Source organism: Hylobates moloch, unplaced genomic scaffold (assembly GCF_009828535.3).
Source record: "Hylobates moloch isolate HMO894 unplaced genomic scaffold, HMol_V3 SCAFFOLD_11, whole genome shotgun sequence".
Lineage (NCBI taxonomy): Eukaryota > Metazoa > Chordata > Mammalia > Primates > Hylobatidae > Hylobates > Hylobates moloch.
Genome location: NW_026652286.1, coordinates 13765805 through 13786897, shown reverse-complemented (window position 1 = coordinate 13786897; position 21093 = coordinate 13765805). Strand labels below are relative to the sequence as shown.

The 21093-nt window shown below is 39.5% G+C and overlaps 2 protein-coding genes across 4 annotated transcripts in view; both read left to right on the top strand.

The window, feature by feature from the left end:
- The window catches only part of CAPRIN1 (cell cycle associated protein 1), a 51826-nt gene extending 39061 nt beyond the window's left edge, over window positions 1-12765 (top strand). The window contains exons 12-19 of one of the 2 annotated variants that reach the window (XM_032166297.2): window positions 2510-2571; window positions 3274-3384; window positions 3624-3773; window positions 5035-5185; window positions 9684-9878; window positions 10415-10515; window positions 10920-10983; window positions 12517-12765. In XM_032166297.2, the coding sequence (XP_032022188.1) occupies window positions 2510-2571; window positions 3274-3384; window positions 3624-3773; window positions 5035-5185; window positions 9684-9878; window positions 10415-10515; window positions 10920-10983; window positions 12517-12581 (899 nt within the window). In that variant the 3' untranslated portion in view covers window positions 12582-12765. The remainder of the gene's footprint in view (window positions 1-2509; window positions 2572-3273; window positions 3385-3623; window positions 3774-5034; window positions 5186-9683; window positions 9879-10414; window positions 10516-10919; window positions 10984-12516) is intronic. The other variant, XM_058446316.1, reaches the window with a different exon arrangement.
- Window positions 12766-19135: 6370 nt separating this feature from the next.
- The window catches only part of NAT10 (N-acetyltransferase 10), a 41259-nt gene continuing 39301 nt past the window's right edge, over window positions 19136-21093 (top strand). For both annotated transcript variants that reach the window (XM_032166294.2, XM_032166291.2), the window contains exon 1: window positions 19136-19307. The gene's annotated coding sequence lies outside the window, so the exon portion shown is untranslated. The remainder of the gene's footprint in view (window positions 19308-21093) is intronic.

Below are 21093 nucleotides of genomic sequence, written 5' to 3'. Positions count from 1 at the left end.
AAAAAGAATGTTATTGTTCCTATGATTTGAATTAAAAATGTAGTTCCATAATTGTTTATTTGTAAACTTTATTGGCATGTAGTTATAGAAAAATATATGCAAGTTTAATGAGTTTTTATAAACTGAAAACACCTGCACCTAGATTAAGAAACGAAACATTACCAGTACTCCAGAAACCTACGTTGTTTCCTTTCAATCACTAGTTACCCTCACCCCTAGCGATAGCAACCACTTCCGTACTTGAAACTATAACAGACCAGTTTTGCCTGTTTTTGTAACTTTAACAAGTGAAATTTTGCTTGGCTTTTAAAATTTCAAAATTAATCTAGGAGTAAAAATAATAGAGGTGTCTTTCTTTGAATGCTTATAGCTTTCTAGGAGAATTTCTGGATTTTATTACCTTAAAATAATACACAGCAATGAAGTGGGTAAGGGAATATGTAAGAGGCAAAGGGAAGAGAGAAACCACAAGACAGTTTCAGACTCTTTCTGGACTTACACCATTATTTGAAGTAGTAGCACTAAATAGAGTTGGTGCCTTCCATTGGGTTAAGTGGACCTTCGCTCCAGGACTATTAGTGATTGTGAGTCATCTTGGTTTTTCCCAGAACACATCAGTGTTAGTTGCACAAAAGTGGAACTCAATAAAATAACCTATTTAATGTTGCATGATGTTAAATATCATAAAAGAAGTTTCTGAGTAAAAGTATGTTTAATGACAGTTAATTTGGTGTAAGGTAGTTAGGATTTTTCTGAAGTAAAGGGAGCTCATATCTCTGTCACATTTCTATCAAGGATTTTAGAAAACAGATCAAAGGTGACAACTACAAGAGCAATCATGGTTTTTAGTGTTCATTTTCTGAACTCTACCAAAGGAAGAGAATAAGTCGTTTTCTCAGCTGGGGAATTGTGTGAAAGTCAGTATATGTAGCACTGATAAAACCTGTAAGGCTGTTTGGTTATTTACATAATGTTGAGTCCATTAGACTCTCTAGTGAAAAGGGGTGCTTTCTAAATGACTAATCAAAGATCGTCGTTTTGATTATCTGTTTAATCATTGTTGGGAAGGGAGGTGGGAGAGTGATGGGAATTGTTAAGAAGATGCATGCTGAGTTGAATATAGGCTGTTAAAAAGTATATATTATTTATTTATTTAGAGACGGAGTCTTGCTCTGTTGCCAGGCTGGAGTGCAGTGGCGCATTCTTGGCTCGGCTCACTGCAACCCCCGCCTCCCGGGTTCAAGGGATTCTCCTGCCTCAGTTTCCCCAGTAGCTGAAAGTACAGGCGCACACCACCACACCCAGCTAATTTTTGTATTTTAAGTAGAGACGGGGTTTCACCATGTTGGCCAGGATGGTCTCAATCTCTTGACCTCGTGATCCACCCGCCTCGGCCTCCCAGAGTGCTGGGATCACAAATATGAGCCACTGTGCCCAGCCAAAAAATACATATTTTAAATTTTATTTTTCTCTAGAAACATTTGAAATTGAAAGTTGGTTATGTTAACATATATTGAGCCGGGTATGGTAGCTCATGCCTATAATCTCAGTGCTTTGGGAGGCTGAGGAGGAAGGATCACTTGAGCCCAGGAGTTTGAGACCAGCCTGGGCAACACAGACCTCACCTCTACAAAAAAATTAAAAATTAGCCAAATAAGTTAGCTTGGCAGGGTGGCATGCGTCTATAGTCCCAGCTACTCAAGAAGCCAAGGTGGGAGGATTTCTTGAGCCCAGAGTTTGATACTACAGTTAGCTATGATGGCACCATCGCACTCCAGCCTGGGCAACACAGTGAGACCCTGTTTCAGAAGAAACAAAAGATAAAAATGGAATACTATCTGTCTGAGGTCTGGAGTGTGAATAATGCCACTTTATTGTACAGCTTTAAAAGTCTTTTCTCATGGCACTGATTATTTGTTAGTGCATTCTATTAACATTTTACTTTACTCTTGGAAAAAACAAGATGAAACCAATTGTGAAAGTAAACTATTAAATAATAACCACTGCCAGTAAACCAAAATGCTCACTTGAAAGCTAAAATTTTATCTGCATTTCCCAATTTATTTTCATGATTGCTAAAAAGTTTATTTATAGTTTGGCTATAGAAATTTACCTTTAATTGCCGGGCATGGTGATTCATCCCTGTAATCCCAGCACTTTGGGAGGCTGAGGTGGGCAGATTGCTTGAGCCTAGGAGTTTGAGACCAGCCTGGGCAAAATGGCAAAACCCTGTCTCTACTAAAAATACAAATACTATCCGAGTGTGGCGGCACACACCTGTAGTCACAGCTACTTGGGAGGCTGAGGTGGGAGGATCACTTGAGCCTGGGAGGCAGAGGTTGCAGTGAGCTAAGATCACATCACTGTACTTCAGCTTGGGTGACAGAGCGAGACCCTCTCCCCGCCCCCCCCCCCAAAAAAGCCTTTAATAGCGAAATAAAAGGTATTTAGACACGTCTCTCTAAAAATTTAATTTTGTTTGACAAAAATATTTTGGTCACCTTTGCAGTTCATTCTGAATCTAGACTTGCTCAGCCTAATCAAGTTCCTGTACAACCAGAAGCTACACAGGTAAGAGTGATAAAACTATTTTCTTCAGGGCCAGGTGAGGTGGCTCATGCCTGTAATCCTAGTACTTTAGGAGGCTGAGATGGGAGGATCACTTGAGGTCAGGAGTTCAAGACCGGTCTGGGCAGTGTAGTGAGACACCATCTCTATTTTTAAAAAATAATTAAAAAATATTTTTTCACTTTTGTTTTAATTGGTTCCTTGGTTTCTTTCTTAGCTTATGAAAGAAAGGTATGAATTTCATCAGTGTCCAAGTCTTCTGTTGGAATTCAACAAATTTATTGTTGTGGATAGCTGTCAGCCTTTATTTTTATGTTTAGGTTCATTTTTCCTCTTGATGACTTTTTAAGTTTTTCTTCAGTCTTGCATTTTAAATAATGTATTATAATCTTTTTTTATTTAGAACTGAGAATTTCAGAAGACATAGTTTAGACATAATTTTAAAATTTAGTGCAGATTTCTCCATCTTAGAAGTACTTGTGGAGGGCTTTTATAATGAGACTTGGGTGTATTTAACGTTGAGCTTCAAAAATATATAGTTTTTTGCAATTTTTAGGTTTTATACAAATTTAAAGAGAGATAGTAGTATTCTCCCTTTAACAGTTGTATCTATTTCTTAGCCTTATGTGTCTTAGAGGTAACTTGTTTTTTCAACAGTCAATTTTGTAAGCAGGAAGAAGCTTTTATTTCTTTACTTATGTCTAGGTTCCTTTGGTATCATCCACAAGTGAGGGGTACACAGCATCTCAACCCTTGTACCAGCCTTCTCATGCTACAGAGCAACGACCACAGAAGGAACCAATTGATCAGATTCAGGCAAGTTCTGTTACCAGGTCACATACATTTGATGAGGCACTTACTCATGAATTGAACAGAGGTACATTACCATTAATATCATGATTCTTCTTTTTGGACCTACTTTGCTTTCATGAAATATTTGAGTTTGTTAATACACATAAATTTGAGATTAATTTACCACTTTAGTACATCTATTCACTTTTTATTTGGCTAAGTTTAGTTTACCGCTAAAGTGCATCTATTCACTTTGTGTTTAGGCAACAATCTCTTTAAATACAGACCAGACTACAGCATCATCATCCCTTCCTGCTGCGTCTCAGCCTCAAGTATTTCAGGCTGGGACAAGCAAACCTTTACATAGCAGTGGAATCAATGTAAATGCAGCTCCATTCCAATCCATGCAAACGGTAAGCAAATTAACATTAATTGCCTAGTATGTAACGTGAATCATGGTAGATTTTCTTTTCTTATTTAAAGATCTTCATTTAACTGTGCTTGAGTCTGCATCTTTCGTAACTGTAGGGTATATTTAATTGAACATAAACTGATTATTCCAGAGATTAACTGATATTAACGGATATTCTAGAGATAAATTTTAGCCTTATGAGTGATGTGCCTGCATCATCTCAATTTGTAGTTTTACCCTTTTGATTTGATTAACAAAAGTTTAAACATTCAGAGAAATAGACTAATATAACATCCATATAATCATTACCTAGATTTAATAGTTGCCCTGTTTGCTTAATCTTTTATTTTACTGAATTATTTTGAAGTTTCAGATGTTATGCTTTACCTTGATTCTTGAGCAAGCACCTTTAGAGAATTTCTAGAAAATAATAATAATACTATAATCTGTGGGGTGCAGCTAAATCAGTGCTCAGAGGAAAGTTCATAAGATTAAATATTAAAATAACTTGATTAAAATGTTAATAAAAATGAAAAAACATTCAACCCTGTTAAAGTTCATAGAATACATTTCTGTAAGTGATACTGCATCAGGAGTTTGTCTTATTTATTTATTTATTTATTTATTTATTTATTTATTTATTTATTTATTTATTTTTTGAGACAGTCTTACTCTGTTGCCCAGGTTGGAGTGTAGTGGCGTGATCTCAGCTCACTGCAATATCTGCCTCCTGGGTTCAAGTGATTCTCATGCCTCAGCCTCTGGAGTAGCTGACACTACAGGCATAAGCCACCATGCCCAGCTAATTTTTGTATTTTTAGTAGAGACGGGGTTTCACCATGTTGGCCAGGCTGGTCTTGAACTTTTGGCTTCAGATGATCTGCCTGCCTCAGCCTCCCAAAGTGCTGGGATTGCAGGTGTGAGCCACTGTGCCCGGCCAGAGTTTGTCTTTTTAAAAAGATTTCTCATATATGTAAAAGCATTTCCAAGGCTGCTGATGGCATGTCTTTTTATTTTTTTTAATTCCCTACTTCCATTTGACAGCATGTTATTATACTCCCCTTTAAGTACTATATGGTATATATGTCCTTTTCCACATTGAAGCACTTGGAGGGATTTTTGTGTGTGTGTGTGATGTTTTTGTGTTTGAGACTTCTGTGATGTCTTTATTTATGTCTGAGGTAAAACCACCATTGAGTTTGGCCGTGTTATAAAGCAGAGAATAAAAGGATGAACTAATCATTTACTTTATTTACTAACAGGTGTTCAATATGAATGCCCCAGTTCCTCCTGTTAATGAACCAGAAACTTTAAAACAGCAAAATCAGTACCAGGCCAGTTATAACCAGAGCTTTTCTAGTCAGCCTCACCAAGTAGAACAAACAGAGCTTCAGCAAGAACAGCTTCAAACAGGTACGAAATCAGTGTCACCTCATTGGCTCCTTGCTTTCCAGCACAGTTATTGACAGTGTAGGACAGTTTAGACTTCAGAGTGGTGGTGTCCAAGAATTTCTGTTTTAGTAGTAGACCATATGAATTTTTCATTTCAGATCATGAGTTAAATTGAGTCTGTACTTGTATATGTGAATTATGTGCAATTTTTGGAGGCTTTATACCCATTTTCCTTTTGTCACTGAACTTACATAATATCCCTGTTGCATTGTATAATTTATATGGAATTAAATTTGTTACTTGAATTACCATAAACTATACTCTTTTTTTTTTTTTTTTTTTTTTTTTTTTGAGATGGGGTCTCACTCTGTCACCCAGGCTGGAGTGCAGTGCCGCCATCTCGGCTCACTGCAACCTTTGCCTCCTGGGCACAAGTCCTCCCTACCTCAACCTCCCAAGTAGCTTGGGAATACACGCATGTGCCACCACGCCCAGCTAATTTTTTGTATTTTTGGTAAAGTTGGGGTTTCACCATGTTGCCCAGGCTTGTCTTGAACTTCTGAGCTCACGTGATCTGCCCACCTCAGCCTCCCAAAGTGCTGGAATTAAAGGTGTGAGCCATTGCACCTGGTGATAAACTATACTTTTAATTGTTAATTGATTGAGGGCTGTTAGCATGATATCTGGCATTGAGTCAGTTAGACAAAGTTAAGAAAAAACTCATGGTGGCTGCATTTCGTGGACTGGGTTGAAACGTAATCTATTTTGTCAAGTAAGGTCATAATTTGGCTAGTTACCATACCTGTCATGACACTAATGTAGGTAGAGACACTTTTATTTATTTGAGACAGGTTCTCACTTTGTTGCCCAGGCTGGAGTGCAGTGATGCCAGCGTAACTCACTGCAGCCTCAAACTCCTGGGCTCAATGATCCTCCTCCCTCAGCTTCCTGAGTAGTTGGGACTACAGGTGCTTACCACCATGCCTGGCTAATTTTTTTTTTTTTTTTTTTGTAGATACAGGGTCTCCAGGAGCTCGCTGTGATGCCAGGCTGGTCTCCAACTCCTGGCCTTGAGCGAACTTATTGCCTCTGTCTCCCAGAGTGGTGGGATTATGGGCATGAACTACCTTGTCTAGCTCGATAGAGATACTTCAGATTTTTTTTTTTATATATTATTTTAAGAAATGGGGACTCTGTCTGTTGCCCAGCCTGGAGTGCAGTGGTGTAATCATGTACTGGAGCCTTTAACTCTGGGGCTCAAGTGATCTTCCTTTCTCAGCCCCACAAGTAGCTAGGACTGCAGGCTTTTCTCAAACTCAGGGCCTCCAGCAGTCCTCCCACCTCTACCTTTTAACGCATTGGGATTATAGGCATGAGCCACCATGATGTCTTCTTTAGTTCTTTGGTTCTTTAATTCCTCAGAACTTAATTGGAATCCCACAACAAACCAGCAATCAGAGGAGTTAATACTTTGATTTTGTCAGCCTGATTTTGAAAAGTTGAAAAATTTTCTAATTATTCAATTTCTTAGTAAACTTGGATCAGCATTAGATTTTTCAGTAGTAAATTCTTACATATCCTGTAGTATTCAGTATCACTAATACGAAGCTCGAATCTTCCATACTCTGATAGAAGTTATCAGTTATGCTATGCTCAGCTTCCGAATGATAAAAACTAGTGGCGTGATCACCATGGCTCACTGTAACCTCTGCCTCTGGGTTCAAGTGATCCTCCTACCTCAGTCTCCCAAGTAGCACAGGCATGTGCCACCATGCCTGGCTAATTTTTTTTTTTTTTTTTTTTTTTTTGTATTTTTGGTAGAGAGAGGGTTTCACCATATTTTCCAGGCTGGTCCTGAACTCCTGGTCTGGGCTCAAGTGATCTGCCTGCCTGGGCCTCCCAAAGTGCTGGGATTACACTCACACCAGTCACATACACAGCAAGTTCTCTTTAATCTCAGGGCCTTCATACTTACTTTCCTTCTTGCCGAAAACTTTCTCCCACTGATAAGTACATGGATTGCTTTTTCTATTTTTTTAAAAAAAGTTCATTTGTTTATTTTTAATTGAGAAATAGAAACTATATATATGTGTATTTATCGCGTACAGCATGATGTGTTGAAATGTGTGTCCATTGTGGGCAGGCTTCATGGCTGGCATCTATAATCCCAGCTACCTTTGAGGCTGAGGCGGGAGGATTGCTTGAGGCCAGGCGTTCATGATGAAATAATATGTATACATTACGGGCCGTTGTCCAGTGCAGTGACGCAATCTCGGCTCACTGCAACTTCCGCCGCTTGGGTTCAATTGCTTGGGTTCAAGCGATTCTCCTGCTTCGGCCTCCTGCCTCAGGCCTCAGGTGATCCACCTGCCACGGCCTTCCAAAGTGCTGGGATTACAGGCGTGAGCCACCATGCCCAGCCTGATATTTGTTGAACAAATCATTTCAGTACGTCCCATCATTCTAGAAATTTTAATTTGAATTAGTGCCTAATAAGGAACAACATGACAAAAGAAATCTCTGGCTTTTTAAAACGACCTGCAAGTTTATACTTTACCAAAATTTAAGTAGGAATTTGGGTATTTTAAAATAAAATGAAGGCTGGGTGTGTTGACTCATGCTTGTAATCCCAGCTCTTTGGGAGGCCCGCTTGAGACCAGGAGTTTGAGACCAGCCTGGCAACATAGAGCCCCACCTCTATAAAATAAATACAGAAATTAGCAGGGTGAGGTGGTGAATGCCTGTAGTTGTAGCTACTCAGGAGGCTGAGGCCGGAAGATCACTTGAGCCCAGGAGTTCAAGGTTGCAGTGAGCCATGATTATTTGACTGAACTCCAACCTCAGCAACACTGGGTGAGAGAGCTAGACCTTGTCTTAAAAGTAAAAATTAAATAAAGATCACACTTAAGTTATTATGCTGTGAGTTCCCTCCTTCCTTTCTTTCCTTTCCTTTTTTGAGACAGAGTCTGACTCGTCTCTCAGGCTGGGGTGCAGTGGTACGATCTCGGCTCACTGCAGCTTCTTCCATCCTCCCACCTCAGCCTCCCAAGTAGCTGGGACCACAGGCATGCACCACCTTGCCTGGCTAATTTTTTGTATTTGTTGTTGTTGTTGTTGTTGAGATAGGGTCTCACTGTGTTGCCCAGCTGGTCTCAAACTCCTGAGCTCAAGCAATCTGCTCACCTTGGCCTCCCAAAGTGCTGGGATTACCAGCGTGAGCCACTACACCCAGCCTGGCTATGAATTTATTACAGTGAGATTTGATCAAGATTAAAAGCTGTTATTGATAAAAAGTGATTCTAAAATTCAGTTCTTTTGGCTACTTCGTACATGGATACAAATGAACCATTTTACAAGGACAATGTTATGTGTATTTGTCATTCACTTACAATTTTAAGTTTTGGGAATGTAATAAAAGGCAATCTGTGTAAAAAGATGACACTGATGTAGTTGGTTTACTAAGTAATTCAAGAGGAGCCATCACTCTCTCTTTTTCTCTAGATATTCCCTAGTGCTTTCATCATAAAATAGGATTCTAACAACTGTTAATGTATTTGGAGTTTCTTAAGGGTGTAAAATAGGTCAAGTAAAGATTTTCAAGAGTCATACAGCTGCTTTTCTCTCTGCCCCAAAAGGGGAGATTTGGGTTGGCCAGCAGCTTCTGACCCTTGTTGTTAGTGTGTGGGCCTTCCTTTGTTCTGTTGCCTTCCTCACCTACCAGAGGTACTTTTAGCATCCTATTTTTTTCTCCTCTTTGAATTATAAACATTGTTCTGTAGTATTCAATTTTTGAAAATTTCTAGATTCTAGAACTCTCTCCATTGTGGATGGAGCTTGTATATATGTTAGTGTGTACCTTCTAGAACCTTCAAGTGGGTTGAGTGCCAATGTGAGTACCATGTGATTGTTTTCTAAATTGGCTATACTTGCCATTTTAAATACTTTGAAATGGAATTTGGCATTAAGGGCTATAAGTCGAAGGCCTCTGCTGATTAAACTATGTAATTGATGACATAGTCTACCATATAGCTGCTTAAATATGAGAGTGGTTTTGTATGTTTTACTAAGTAAAAAAAAAAGGATATTTAAAAGAACAAGAAAACTTCTACCACTAAGGAGCTTTATAATAAAAAGAAGTAATTAAATGGTACAAAATGGTATTGTACTAAGAGTAAATCTTTTGAGTTATTTTGGGTCTCTTGTGCTAAAAAGTAGATGCCTTTCAGAAGACGTTAATACAGCCTTTCAAATAATTTGTTTGGAAGGATCAATCATGCACCCTGCTTTCAAAGGTTTGGAATTGTGGTTGGAGAATTTTACCCCCATTAGCTTAGTCTAAGGGTAGGAGAAAGGTAAGAGACTTTATTCATGTGTAGTTTTCCTTATTGTATGTAAATTTAAGGATTAAACTTTAAGGAGACTGTATAAGACACTTCTTAAACTAGAAAGTGCATGGGAGAACAAACGGTAATGAGCTGTGTGTATATATATATATATCTTTTTCTTTTTTAAATTATAGTGGTTGGCACTTACCATGGTTCCCCAGACCAGTCCCATCAAGTGACTGGTAACCACCAGCAGCCTCCTCAGCAGAACACTGGATTTCCACGTAGCAATCAGCCCTATTACAATAGTCGTGGTGTGTCTCGTGGAGGCTCCCGTGGTGCTAGAGGCTTGATGAATGGATACCGGGGCCCTGCCAATGGATTCAGAGGTAAAAAAAATAAAAAAAGGAGGTTCTAATGACCTTTTACTAGTTCAAATTATTTTTTGATTTGTAAAATATATCACACAGTTTTTGGGAAGGATGTATCTGCATTAGCCTCTTACGTACAATTTAAACAAAATGTATATTTTGGTACAATTGGTATAATTTGTGTATTTGGTATAATTTGTTATTTAAATAACAAATCATGGAATTTTTGTTCATTTGGTTATGTCAAATTAACATCTACCACTATCTCCTGGAGGATAAGTATTTTCCACGTTACCAAAACTTATGGGGATTGTTTATTATATTTGTATAGATGTGTATTTACATGCATAGATGAGTTAAAAGTTTATCTTCTGAGGGGCAGTTAGTACTTATAGAAATTTATAAACAGATTGGATCAAGATAGGAAATTGGAGATTAATTTGATTAACTAGCCTGGCTTATAATTTTCTAGTTCTTCCTGTCTTCATTAATAAAAAAGTAAAAATTCCTTGTGAAGATAAGAAAATTATTTCTTTTCTTGTCCTAAATTTTAGGAGGATATGATGGTTACCGCCCTTCATTCTCTAACACTGCAAACAGTGGTTATACACAGTCTCAGTTCAGTGCTCCCCGGGATTACTCTGGCTATCAACGGGTAGGTAAAGTAGTTCTAAAGTGTAAACCTGAACTAAATATACCAGTGAAAGTGACTTAGTATTGTTGCTTAATGAACCTAAGTAACTGATTTGGCGTTAACTTTGTGGTGTCCAAGACACTTTGTTGAAACAAAAGCTTTTATTAACACTCAACATAAGTACTCCTTTAGTAAAGCCTGTTAAAGACAGTGATTTCCAAGATCAGAGAAATGTATTTCACTGAATGTTCTTTGAGAATAGTAGAAGTACAACAATTACAGAATAGGGCGTAGCTGTGATAAACTGATACTGGAGTGTCTAAAAGATTAAGGAAGAATTCTGTATTGAGTGTTAGACCGAAAGAATAGATGGGTAAGCATTTTTTAAAAAGTACCTTTTCAATACTAACTAGCTTGTCTTTTAGGATGGATATCAGCAGAATTTCAAGCGAGGCTCTGGGCAGAGTGGACCACGGGGAGCCCCACGAGGTAATATTTTGTGGTGGTGATCCTAGCTCCTAAGTGGAGCTTCTGTTCTGGCCTTGGAAGAGCTGTTCGTAGTCTGCATGTTAGGAATACATTTATCCTTTCCAGACTTGTTGCTAGGGATTAAATGAAATGCTGTGTTTCTAAAACTTAATCTTGGACCCAAATTTTAATTTTTGAATGACTTTCCCTGTTACTATATAAACTGTCTTGAAAACTAGAACATACTCTCTTCTCAGAAAAAGTGTTTTTCCAACTGAATTATTTTTCAGGTCCTAAAACCTGCTAAATGTTTTTAGGAAGTACTTACTGAAACATTTTTGTAAGACATTTTTGGAATGAGATTGAACATTTATATAAATTTATTATTCCTCTTTCATTTTTTTGAAACATGCCTATTATATTTTAGGGCCAGACACCCTTTAATGGCCGGATAAGCCATAGTTAACATTTAGAGAACCATTTAGAAGTTATAGAACTAACAGAATTTGCAATGCCTTTTGGACCTCTATTAGTGATATAAATATCAACTTATTTCTGACTTTTAAACAAAACTCCCAAATTCCTAACTTACTGAGCTATACTTAAAAAAAAATTACAGGTTTAGAGAGTTTTTTGTTTTTCTTTTACTGTTGGAAAACTACTTCCCATTTTGGCAGGAAGTTAACCTATTTAACAATTAGAGCTAGCATTTCATGTAGTGTGAAATTCTAAATGGTTCTCTGATTTGAGGGAGGTTAAACATCAAATAGGTTTCCTCTATTGGCCATAACATGTATAAAATGTGTGTTAAGGAGGAATTACAAAGTACTTTGATTTGAATGCTAGTAGAAACTGGCCAGGAAAAAGGTACATTTTTCTAAAAATTAATGGATCACTTGGGAATTACTGACTTGACTAGAAGTATCAAAGGATATTTGCATGTGAATGTGGGTTATGTTCTTCTTTCCCACCTTGTAGCATATTCGATGAAAGTTGAGTTAACTGATAGCTAAAAATCTGTTTTAACAGCATGTAAAAAGTTATTTTATCTGTTAAAAGTCATTATACAATTTTGAATGTTGTTTCTTTTTAACGGTTTAGGTAATAAGGTCTGTTTTCATTCTGGTGCTTTTATTAATTTTGATAGTATGATGTTACTTACTACTGAAATGTAAGCTAGAGTGTACACTAGAATGTAAGCTCCATGAGAGCAGGTACCTTGTCTGTCTTCTCTGCTGTATCTATTCCCAACGCTTGATGACGGTGCCTGGCACATAGTAGGCACTCAATAAATACTTGTTGAATGAATGAATGAATGAGTACTGGTGGAATACTCCATTAGCTCTACTCTTCTTTTAGCTAAGAGAACATGAGCAAATTTGCGCATGACAACTTCCAGGACAGGGGAAACTTGAACACTGAAGAATTGACCTCTTAAGCCTAATAATGTGGTGACAGGCTGCCCACATGCTTCTTGACTTCAGATGAAAATCTGCTTGAAGGCAAAACAAATAATATTTGAAAGAAAAATCAAATGCCATTTTTGTCTTCTAGGTCGTGGAGGGCCCCCAAGACCCAACAGAGGGATGCCGCAAATGAACACTCAGCAAGTGAATTAATCTGATTCACAGGATTATGTTTAATCGCCAAAAACACACTGGCCAGTGTACCATAATATGTTACCAGAAGAGTTATTATCTATTTGTTCTCCCTTTCAGGAAACTTATTGTAAAGGGACTGTTTTCATCCCATAAAGACAGGACTACAATTGTCAGCTTTCTATTACCTGGATATGGAAGGAAACTATTTTTAATCTGCATGTTCTGTCCTAAGCGTCATCTTGAGCCTTGCACATGATACTCAGATTCCTCACCCTTGCTTAGGAGTAAAACAGTATACTTTACAGGGTGATAATAATCTCCATAGTTATTTGAAGTGGCTTGAAAAAGGCAAGATTGACTTTTATGACATTGGATAAAATCTACAAATCAGCCCTCGAGTTATTCAGTGATAACTGACAAACTAAAATATTTCCCTAGAAAGGAAGATGAAAGGAGTGGAGTGTGGTTTGGCAGAACAACTGCATTTCACAGCTTTTCCAGTTAAATTGGAGCACTGAACGTTCAGATGCATACCAAATTATGCATGGGTCCTAATCACACATATAAGGCTGGCTACCAGCTTTGACACAGCACTGTTCATCTGGCCAAACGACTGTGGTTAAAAACACATGTAAAATGCTTTTTAACAGCTGATACTGTATAAGACAAAGCCAAGATGCAAAATTAGGCTTTGATTGGCACTTTTTGAAAAATATGCAACAAATATGGGATGTAATCTGGATGGCCGCTTCTGTACTTAATGTGAAGTATTTAGATACCTTTTTGAACACTTAACAGTTTCTTTCAGACAATGACTTTTGTAAGGATTGGTACTATCTATCATTCCTTATGACATGTACATTGTCTGTCACTAATCCTTGGATTTTGCTGTATTGTCACCTAAATTGGTACAGGTACTGATGAAAATCTCTAGTGGATAATCATAACACTGTTGGTCACATGTTTTTCCTTCAGCTTGAAAGCTTTTTTTTTAAAAGGAAAAGATACCAAATGCTTGCTGCTACCACCCTTTTCAATTGCTATCTTTTGAAAGGCACCAGTATGTGTTTTAGATTGATTTCCCTGTTTCAGGGAAATCACAGACAGTAGTTTCAGTTCTGATGGTATAAGCAAAACAAATAAAACATGTTTATAAAAGTTGTATCTTGAAACACTGGTGTTCAACAGCTAGCAGCTTATGTGATTCACCCATGCCACCTTAGTGTCACAAATTTTATGGTTATCTCCAGCAACATTTCTCTAGTACTCGCACTTACTATCTTTTGTCTAATTTAACCTTAACTGAATTCTCCGTTTCTCCTGGAGGCATTTATATTCAAAGTGATAATTCCTTCCCTTAGATGCATAGGGAGAGTCTCTAAATTTGATGGAAATGGACACTTGAGTAGTGACTTAGCCTTATGTACTCTGTTGGAATTTGTGCTAGCAGTTTGAGCACTAGTTGTGTGTGCCTATGAACTTAATGCTGCTTATTGTCTCATTCTGACTTCATGGAGAATTAATCCCACCTTTAAGCAAAGGCTACTAAGTGAATGGTATTTTCTGTGCAGAAATTAAATTTTATTTTCAGCATTTAGCCCAGGAATTATTCCAGTAGGTGCTCAGCTATTTAAAAACAAAACTATTCTCAAACATTCATCATTAGACAACTGGAGTTTTTGCTGGTTTTGTAACCTACCAAAATGGATAGGCTGTTGAACATTCCACATTCAGAAGTTTTGTAGGGTGGTGGGAAATGGGGGATCTTCAATGTTTATTTTAAAATAAAATAAAATAAGTTCTTGACTTTTCTCATGTGTGGTTGTGGTACATCATATTGGAAGGGTAAACCTGTTACTTTGGCAAATGAGTATTTTTTTGCTAGCACCTCCCCTTGCGTGCTTTAAATGACATCTGCCTGGGATGTACCACAACCATATGTTATCTGTATCTTAGGGGAATGGATAAAATATTTGTGGTTTACTGGGTAATCCCTAGATGATGTATGCTTGCAGTCCTATATAAAACTAAATTTGCTCTCTGTGTAGAAAATAATTTCATGACATTTACAATCAGGACTGAAGGAAGTTCTTTACACAGTGACCTCTATGAATCGGTTTCAGAGAAGGGGTGGGGGAGAAATGCCTTCTAGGTTTTGAACTTCTATGCATTAGTGCAGATGTTGTGAATGTGTAAAGGTGTTCATAGTTTGACTATTTCTATGTATGTTTTTTCAAAGAATTGTTTGATTTTTTTGAACTATAATTTTACTTTTTTTGGTTATTTTACCATCACAGTTTAAATGTATATCTTTTATGTCTCTACTTAGACCATATTTTTAAAGGGGTGCCTCATTATGGGGCAGAGAACTTTTCAATAAGTCTCATTAAGATCTGAATTTTGGTTCTAAGCATTCTGTATAATATGTGATTGCTTGTCTTAGCTGCAGAAGGCCTTTTGTTTGGTCAAATGCATATTTTAGCGGAGTTTCAAGGAAACGATTGTCACACATGTCACTGTAGCCTCTTGGTGTAGCAAGCTCACATATAAAATACTTTTGTATATGCACAATATAAATCATCTTGTGGATATGAAACTTCTTTTTTAAAACCTAAAAAGGTAGAATGTCATTGATTACCTTGATTAGGGCAGTTTTATTTCCAGATCCTAATAATTCCTAAAAAATATGGAAAAGTTTTTTTCAATCATTGTACCTTGATATTAAAACAAATATCCTTTAAGTATTTCTAATCAGTTAGCTTCTACAGTTCTTCTGTCTCCTTTTATATGCAACTCTTAGGTGGGAGACTCTTCCACTTAAAGGAGACATAGAATGTGTGCTTATTCTCAGAAGGTTCATTAACTGAGGTGATCAGTTAACAACTAGTTGAGCAGTTAGCTTTCTAAGTGTTTTAGGACATTTGTTCATTATCTTTTCAGTAATATAACTAGAGGAAATGGAATGCAGGTAAGTGCCGAATTCAAACCCTCCATTTTATCTTTAAGCTCCTGAATCTGCATTCCACTTCGGTTCTTTTAAGCATTCCAAATTTTAGGTGATTATAAGTTAGATTTCACAGAATCAGTATTGCCCTTGATCTTGTCCTTTTTATGGAGTTAATGGGGAGGAAAACCCCTTAGGAAAATGAAAGTAAATTGTTAAGGCTCGTCTTCATACCTTTTTCCATTTTGAATTCTACAAAAATACTGGAAAAGACTAGTGAATGTTTAAAATTACACTAGATTAAATTATATGAAAGCCTGGTTTTCTCACCATCTTTGAACGAAGTCTGCTTAAGTTGTTAAAAACCATCCAGCAAAAGCTGTAAGTGAAGAAGTGCTACTGGTGTGAGGAGAGGAAAAGGTTTATAAAAGAAATCTGATAGCCTCATCTTCTAATACATTTCTCAGCCTCTACTACTAATATCCTACTTTTAACAAGCTGTTCTGAAGCCTAATCCAGTTACATTAGCAGTACGGCTGTTTTGAGTAGAGGCAGTGGAAGATCAGCAGTTTTGTTCCTGATCATCTAGCAAAGGCATTTGTGTATTATTGCTTACTTGGAAATACCAATTTTAAGTACTGTATTTAATAGGGAGACACACTGTATTAAGCAACTGAACTAAGGCTTTATTCAGCAAATTAGGGTATCCTTTGCCCAGCATCATGCCAAGCACTAGGCATTTAGTGGTGACAGAAATTACTGTGGTTTCTGCTTTCATTGAACTGTCTAATCACACTGATATGACACCAAAGTGTAGCAAATGCCATGATGGAGCAATGTGGTTGATGGTAGATATTAAAGCCATGACTGAGTGTATACCCTAGTTAAAATGATCAGGGGAGACTTAACTGAAAGGGGTAATTGAGCTAGATTTGAAGGATGAGGAGTAGTAGACTAGTCAAAGAAAGGGAGAGAAGAACATACCTACACATCTGATCACCAGTGACTGAGAAAGTTATCAGGATCAAGTGGAAAGAGAAAAGACTAGCAGAGTTACAGGTTAGAGAAACAGGTAAAGGCTACTATGGACGGCGTAATAGTTGTATCCCACGTTTTGTCTCTTAAGAACAGTTGCAAACTATTGAAGGTTTTAAAGCTGTGTGTTGGGCTGGGCGTGGTGGCTCATGCCTGTAATCCCAGCACTTTGGGAGGCTGAGGCGGGTGGATCACAAGGTCAGGAGTTTGAGACCAGCCTGGCCAATATGGTGAAATCCCGTCTCTACTAAAAATACAAAAACTAGCCAGGCGTAGTGGCATGTGCCTGTAGTCTCAGCTATTCGGGAGGCTGAGGCAGAAGAATCGCTCGAACCTGGGAAATGAAGGTTGCAGTGAGCAGAGATCGTGCCACTGCACTCCAGCCTGGGCGACAGAGCGAGACTTCGTCTCAAAAAACAAACAAACAAAAAAAAACTGTATTGTTTGGGGTGGGGATGGTGGCTCACTTAATAAAGTTACCATTTAAAGAACATTCAATGCAATGAACAACATATATGGACCAAGAGATGGTAAGCAGGCTTGTTCAAGTGGCCCATGTGACAAATGATGGATTCCAACTTAAGGTGCGGATGGGGTGGTGGTGGTGAATGGAGTCTATAGATTCCCTATGTCACTGGTCACACTACTCAGTATCCTTTGCTGATTTCTCCAGGTCTTGGATGTCAGACTTCATCTCTAGCTGTATTCTTCCCTGGGTGATCTGATTCAATCCCATGATTTTGAATATGATCAGCATTTTAGTCCTGAATATTTCTAGGTCCCAAACCTCTCAAAACTCATTCAATATCTTGATACGAATCTCTCAATATTCCAAGTCAACTCCTTGATTACCCAACACCAGTTGTTCATTCATCCAGTTGCTCAGAGCAAATGTTTGGGGTGCCATCTTCAATTTACTTTTATAACCTGATTCTAATCCTTAAGTGAGTCCACGTGGTTCTAACTTGAATATCCAGAGTTATCTAATATCTCTAACCACTACCACGACTACCATCCTAGCACAGGTGACTACAATAGCTTGTAATTGTTCTCCTCTTTTCTACCTTTGCCTTCCTGTGATTTAGTTTTTGCATAACAGGAAGCCTTTTTTTTTTTTTTTTTTTTTTTAGACGGAGTCTTGCTCTATCACCCAGGCTGGAGTGCAGTGGCGCGATCTCGGCTCACTGCAAGCTCCGCCTCCCGGGTTCACGCCATTCTCCTGCCTCAGCCTCTCCGAGTAGCTGGGACTACAGGCGCCCGCCACCACGCCCGGCTAATTTTTTGGTATTTTTAGTAGAAACGGGGTTTCACCATGGTCTCGATCTCCTGACCTCGTGATCCGCCCGCCTCGGCCTCCCAAAGTGCTGGGATTACAAGCGTGAGCCACCGCGCCCGGCCAGGAAGCCTTTTAAGAGGGCGAAGCAGATTTTCTCATTTTCCTGTCCCCCACAAACTCCAATGGTTTCTCATCATGACTAGAATTAAATTCTATATCTGGCCCCTCACTTGCCCACTGCTTTGGCCACACTGACTGCTTTGCCAGGACTGCTTCCCCATCTTGGAGCTTTTGTATGTACATCTTCGGCATGGGGAAGCTTTTCACTCAGATATTCTCAGGGCTCATTCTTACTAAATTTCAGATCCTTGTTCCATCCAGTGTCCCCCAGTCAGAGGCCTTCAGTGTTCGCTTCTAAAATAGTACCCTTAGTCACTTTACTCACTGGATACTTTCGCTTAATAGCATTTAAAACTTAACCTAGAATTAACCACGAGGGGCAGGAGCATTTCGGTCACTATCCCTTGTGAGCAGAATAGTGCATGGGCATATTGACATTCTGCTGAATGAACTAAAAATTTCATGATGGATGTTGGATTAAATGGGTGATGCTGCTGATGACATTAAAATTGTAAGTGTATATCTGGGGAAGGGGTTTGGATTCAGACATTTGCGGTATCCAGGAGGAAACATCAAGCAGTTGATAATGTTTTTTGAAGTTCAGCGATCTGCCCCAAAGTCAAGAATGCAACACTATGTATAGGCTGTCCTTGTAGTCATGTTCTTGGAGTTCACTAGAAGCCCAGGGGGAGTAATTTCATTTGACGACCATATGCAGGCCTAATGGGAGCCTGCAAAGTACAGCTGCCGCAGTCATGGGTAGATTACAGGATTCCCATCTGTAAGATCAGTACTGTGGGGGTGGAGGGCCAAGCGAGACCAATAAAATAGGTCTGTTGGCCGAGTTTCCTCAACTTACGGGGATCGGTTAAATTGAGCACAAATCGTTGGATCCCTCGCGTCTCGCGTATCCAGGCTGACGCTGAAAACCCTGGACCTACGTGGGCAGGCCCTGGGGTGCGGACATCTATTTTGCCCTTCTTAGCCAAGGTACCTTAGTTGGGATATGAAGCGTGAAAAGGCAAACCGCACCCAACACTCCAGCTACCGCGAGCAGTGGGACTAAAATGCGCAACCGCAGTGGACAGCTAGGCCTCAGCTCCGCCTCTGGTGGCTTACGACATTACTCAGCGACAGCCTTGAGGAAGGTCCCTTCTCGCTCGCCATCGCTGCGACTTTAATGCGCTTGCGCACGTGCTGTCTACCAGTGCCTGAGGGGGCGCGTGCCGCGGAGCCAGGCTAACTCCGTGACCCGGCCACCAGGCATCCGCTAGGGGCAGTCAGCTGTGCCTTCTCTTTCGGAGTTGTTCCGTGCTTCCACGTGCTTCCCCTTCTCCACTGGCTGGGATCCGCCGGGCTCGGGGCGCAGGTACCTAACGCGGGAGGGCCGGGTATGGATGCCAAGATCGCTGTCTGTGTTCTTCCTGGGCCGAGAGGGGACCGGCCTCAGGATGAAGGCTCTGCATCCGGACGGATACCTGGCCTACGCCAACTGTCCTCCACTCCTCTTTTGGGGCGCTCCAAGATAACAGAGTCACCTCTCCAATACGCAGCCACTCTCGGCGCGTGCTTCTCGAGCGTCCTCGAGGATTTGCGTGGCTCGATACCCACCCTCTAAGTGCCTGTAACTGGGGAGTCGGGGTGAACGGGTGGGTGACAACACTTGCTTTCCGTGGAGCTTGTCCGCAGTGCCTGGCTGCAGCTGTGGGCATTATACTTAGGGTAATCTGATTCCAGATCCTTCCACGTTCTTAAATCCTTCACTGTGTACATTCCTTTATACTCTATTCAGCAGTCACATTCAGGACTTGGTTTTGTTTGCCAGTGCACCTAAAGTGGTGCCTGCCACATGGATGTTATGTGTAGATAGACAAATGAATGAGTGAGTGAAAAATAATCATCTCCTTCAAGGTCTTCCCATTCCAGGCCTTCCATGACAGCTTCAGCCCGTAGTAATCTAAGCCCTTCCTTCATCTGACGGGGTCCCTCAGTATAGCTGGTTTTTTTTTTTTTTTTTTTCATCTAATTTTACCTGTGTTCTTGTTCCTCATCTCATTCTCTTAAATACCTTCTTCAAGAAGAATGCAAGCTTGAAGTCAAGGGCCTTGTAGTACTACTTCTGGGGCTCCCACAGTAGCTAGAGCAAAAGGCAGCCCCCGTTAATTAGTTGTTGATTGATTTTTGCGGGATCTTTATGTGGCCGGCAACACAAGGTTTACAAGTTGAGAAGATTGGTGAACTGGGAAGAGCTCAGGCTTTGGAGTCAGGAAGACTTGAGTGTGAATTCTGTCTCTGTCGTTTTTCTGCCTCGGGATATTTGAATTCTTTATACTTTCTCCTTTACTTATAAATTGGGGTCCTTGACAGTGACTTAGTGTTTTATAGTAAGACATATGCTAAAATCTGTTTGGACTGGAAGGTTAGAAGGGACAGTTACGGTATGGTAAGTTTCAGTAAATGAGTTGTATGTTTATAATGCAGTAGGTACCAGAGTTTCTAAGTAGCATGTCACTTTTACATCTAGGCATGTTACTTTTACAGTGATACTTCTGATGTTTTTTTGATGTATTTATTGTGATGATGCAGTATTTTACTGTAGGTAATACAGAACTTTTTTTTTTTTTTTTTTTTTTGAGACAAGAGTCTCACCCTGTCGCCTAGGCTGGAGTGCAATGGCACGCCATCTCGGCTCACTGCAACTTCCGCCTCCCGGGTTCAAGTGATTCTCTTGCCTCAGCCTCTCCTGCAGCTCCACCACCACTCCCGGCTAAGTTTTGTATTTTTAGTAGAAACAGGGTTTCGCCATATTGGCCAGGCTGGTCTCGAATTCCTGACCTCAGGTGATCCACCCGCCTCGGCCTCCAAAGTGCTGGGCTTACAGGCGTGAACCACCACGCCCGGCGAGAACTTTTGAGGTCTGTCTAAGGCTTCAATATCGTTTTCCCTAAAATGAGGAAACAGTTGGTCACATTACATCATGGAATTATTCACTGATAGTTATTGATTTCCCTGACTTTATTAGTAACACGTGAATTTTTTAAGATTCCACAAAAACGAATAAAATAAAAGTCCCACCATCCAGAAGTAGCTACTTTATACTTTGGTATTTCCTTCCAGTCTTTTTTTTTCCCCTCTGTTATGTGTATGCATAAGAA